The sequence below is a fragment of the Agrilus planipennis genome, unplaced genomic scaffold (assembly GCF_000699045.2).
Source record: "Agrilus planipennis isolate EAB-ADULT unplaced genomic scaffold, Apla_2.0 scaffold3226, whole genome shotgun sequence".
Taxonomy (NCBI): Eukaryota; Metazoa; Arthropoda; class Insecta; order Coleoptera; family Buprestidae; genus Agrilus; species Agrilus planipennis.
Window position 1 is genome coordinate 1 of NW_020441877.1, and position 1239 is coordinate 1239.

Consider the following 1239-nt stretch of genomic DNA (forward strand, 5'->3'; position numbering starts at 1 on the left):
ATAAGTATACACATATACCACATTAGTAAAATATTTTAGGATTGATGCAGTACAAATGACCTTTGTAATCACTGGAGCTTGTATGGGTGCTTTAGGTTTAATGATTTTAACTGTTGGTTGTTTAGCAACTGGAGCTACAAGACATAAAGTGTATCGTGCTTGGAGATCAAGGGTAGGAGGACGCATAAGCTGTGCAGTGGTAAATTACTTATTCTGTTTTATTTGATAAGTGTTAATTGGTTTTTATATTTTAGTTTATGATTATAACATATATACTAAAAATAGCATGGCTATTAATGTTCTGCTTTCTAATTATTGTTACTTTCATTTTCACTGTTTTTTGGAATATGTGTGCCAATCCTAATGTTGAAACATTAAGGGACTGTATTGATTTGACTCAATTTTGTATGTATATATAATCTATAACTGAGAACTCTTCCAATAATTTTATTTTTATTTCAGACTTTCTGTTTCCTTCAGGAACAAAACAGGAGCATATGAAAGTTTGTGATTCTCAAAATGTAAAGCTGTTTTGTAAAGATTATGTGGAAAAAGCAGAAATAATGTTCATTTTGGCAAGTGTTGCCACTGTACTGGTAATATTAAGTTTGGTAGGTTAATATTTTTAAATGTGAAGTGATTGCATATTTATTTAAATTTAAATGCTATTTAAGGTTCATTACCTAATGTGTTTGTCTGCCAACTATGCACACATTAGAGATCATGAGAAATTCCAAGAACTACAAGACTTGCGTTATTTAAATGATCAAGATATGATTAGTAGCAAGGACAGGTTTTAGGATACAGCCCAGGAAATACACGTCTCCAAGTTAATGTTATTTCTTTTTTTTTTTAATTGCAATTGTAAATAGTATAAATTTTATACAATGTATTTGTTGTAGGAACTGATGACATCATTTTCCTTACAAACAGAAAAATTATTCATTTGGATGATGTGTTAGAGCTATATGTTAAGAAGTAATTATGGGAGGTGTGAAAAGTAGTTTAAGGACTAATATATTTTACAAATCATGTGTATTTCCTGGGGAGCACAACTCTAGCAATAATTTGTCAAAGTTTTGTTTAACATATATGTACAAAAAGAAAAAATGTAATAACTTTTCTAAATAATCCGCAAAAATATTTGAAAAAGGCAAAATAAGTGTAATGAGACTTTTGTACTTGTTTTTGTCAGTCATGGAAAAGTTATTACCAATTACTAATATTTTACAAAAAACA

The 1239-nt window shown here is 29.0% G+C and overlaps 1 protein-coding gene across 1 annotated transcript; it reads left to right on the plus strand.

Moving 5' to 3' along the window:
- Nucleotides 1–6: 6 nt before the first annotated feature.
- Nucleotides 7–1233, plus strand: LOC108743964 (neuronal membrane glycoprotein M6-a; the record flags this gene model as incomplete). The annotated part of the gene is made up of 5 exons (XM_018479568.2): nucleotides 7–199; nucleotides 255–405; nucleotides 463–611; nucleotides 675–829; nucleotides 903–1233. Coding segments are annotated over 4 exons (619 nt in total), but the record flags the coding sequence as incomplete, so codon positions are not given.
- Nucleotides 1234–1239: the final 6 nt, after the last annotated feature.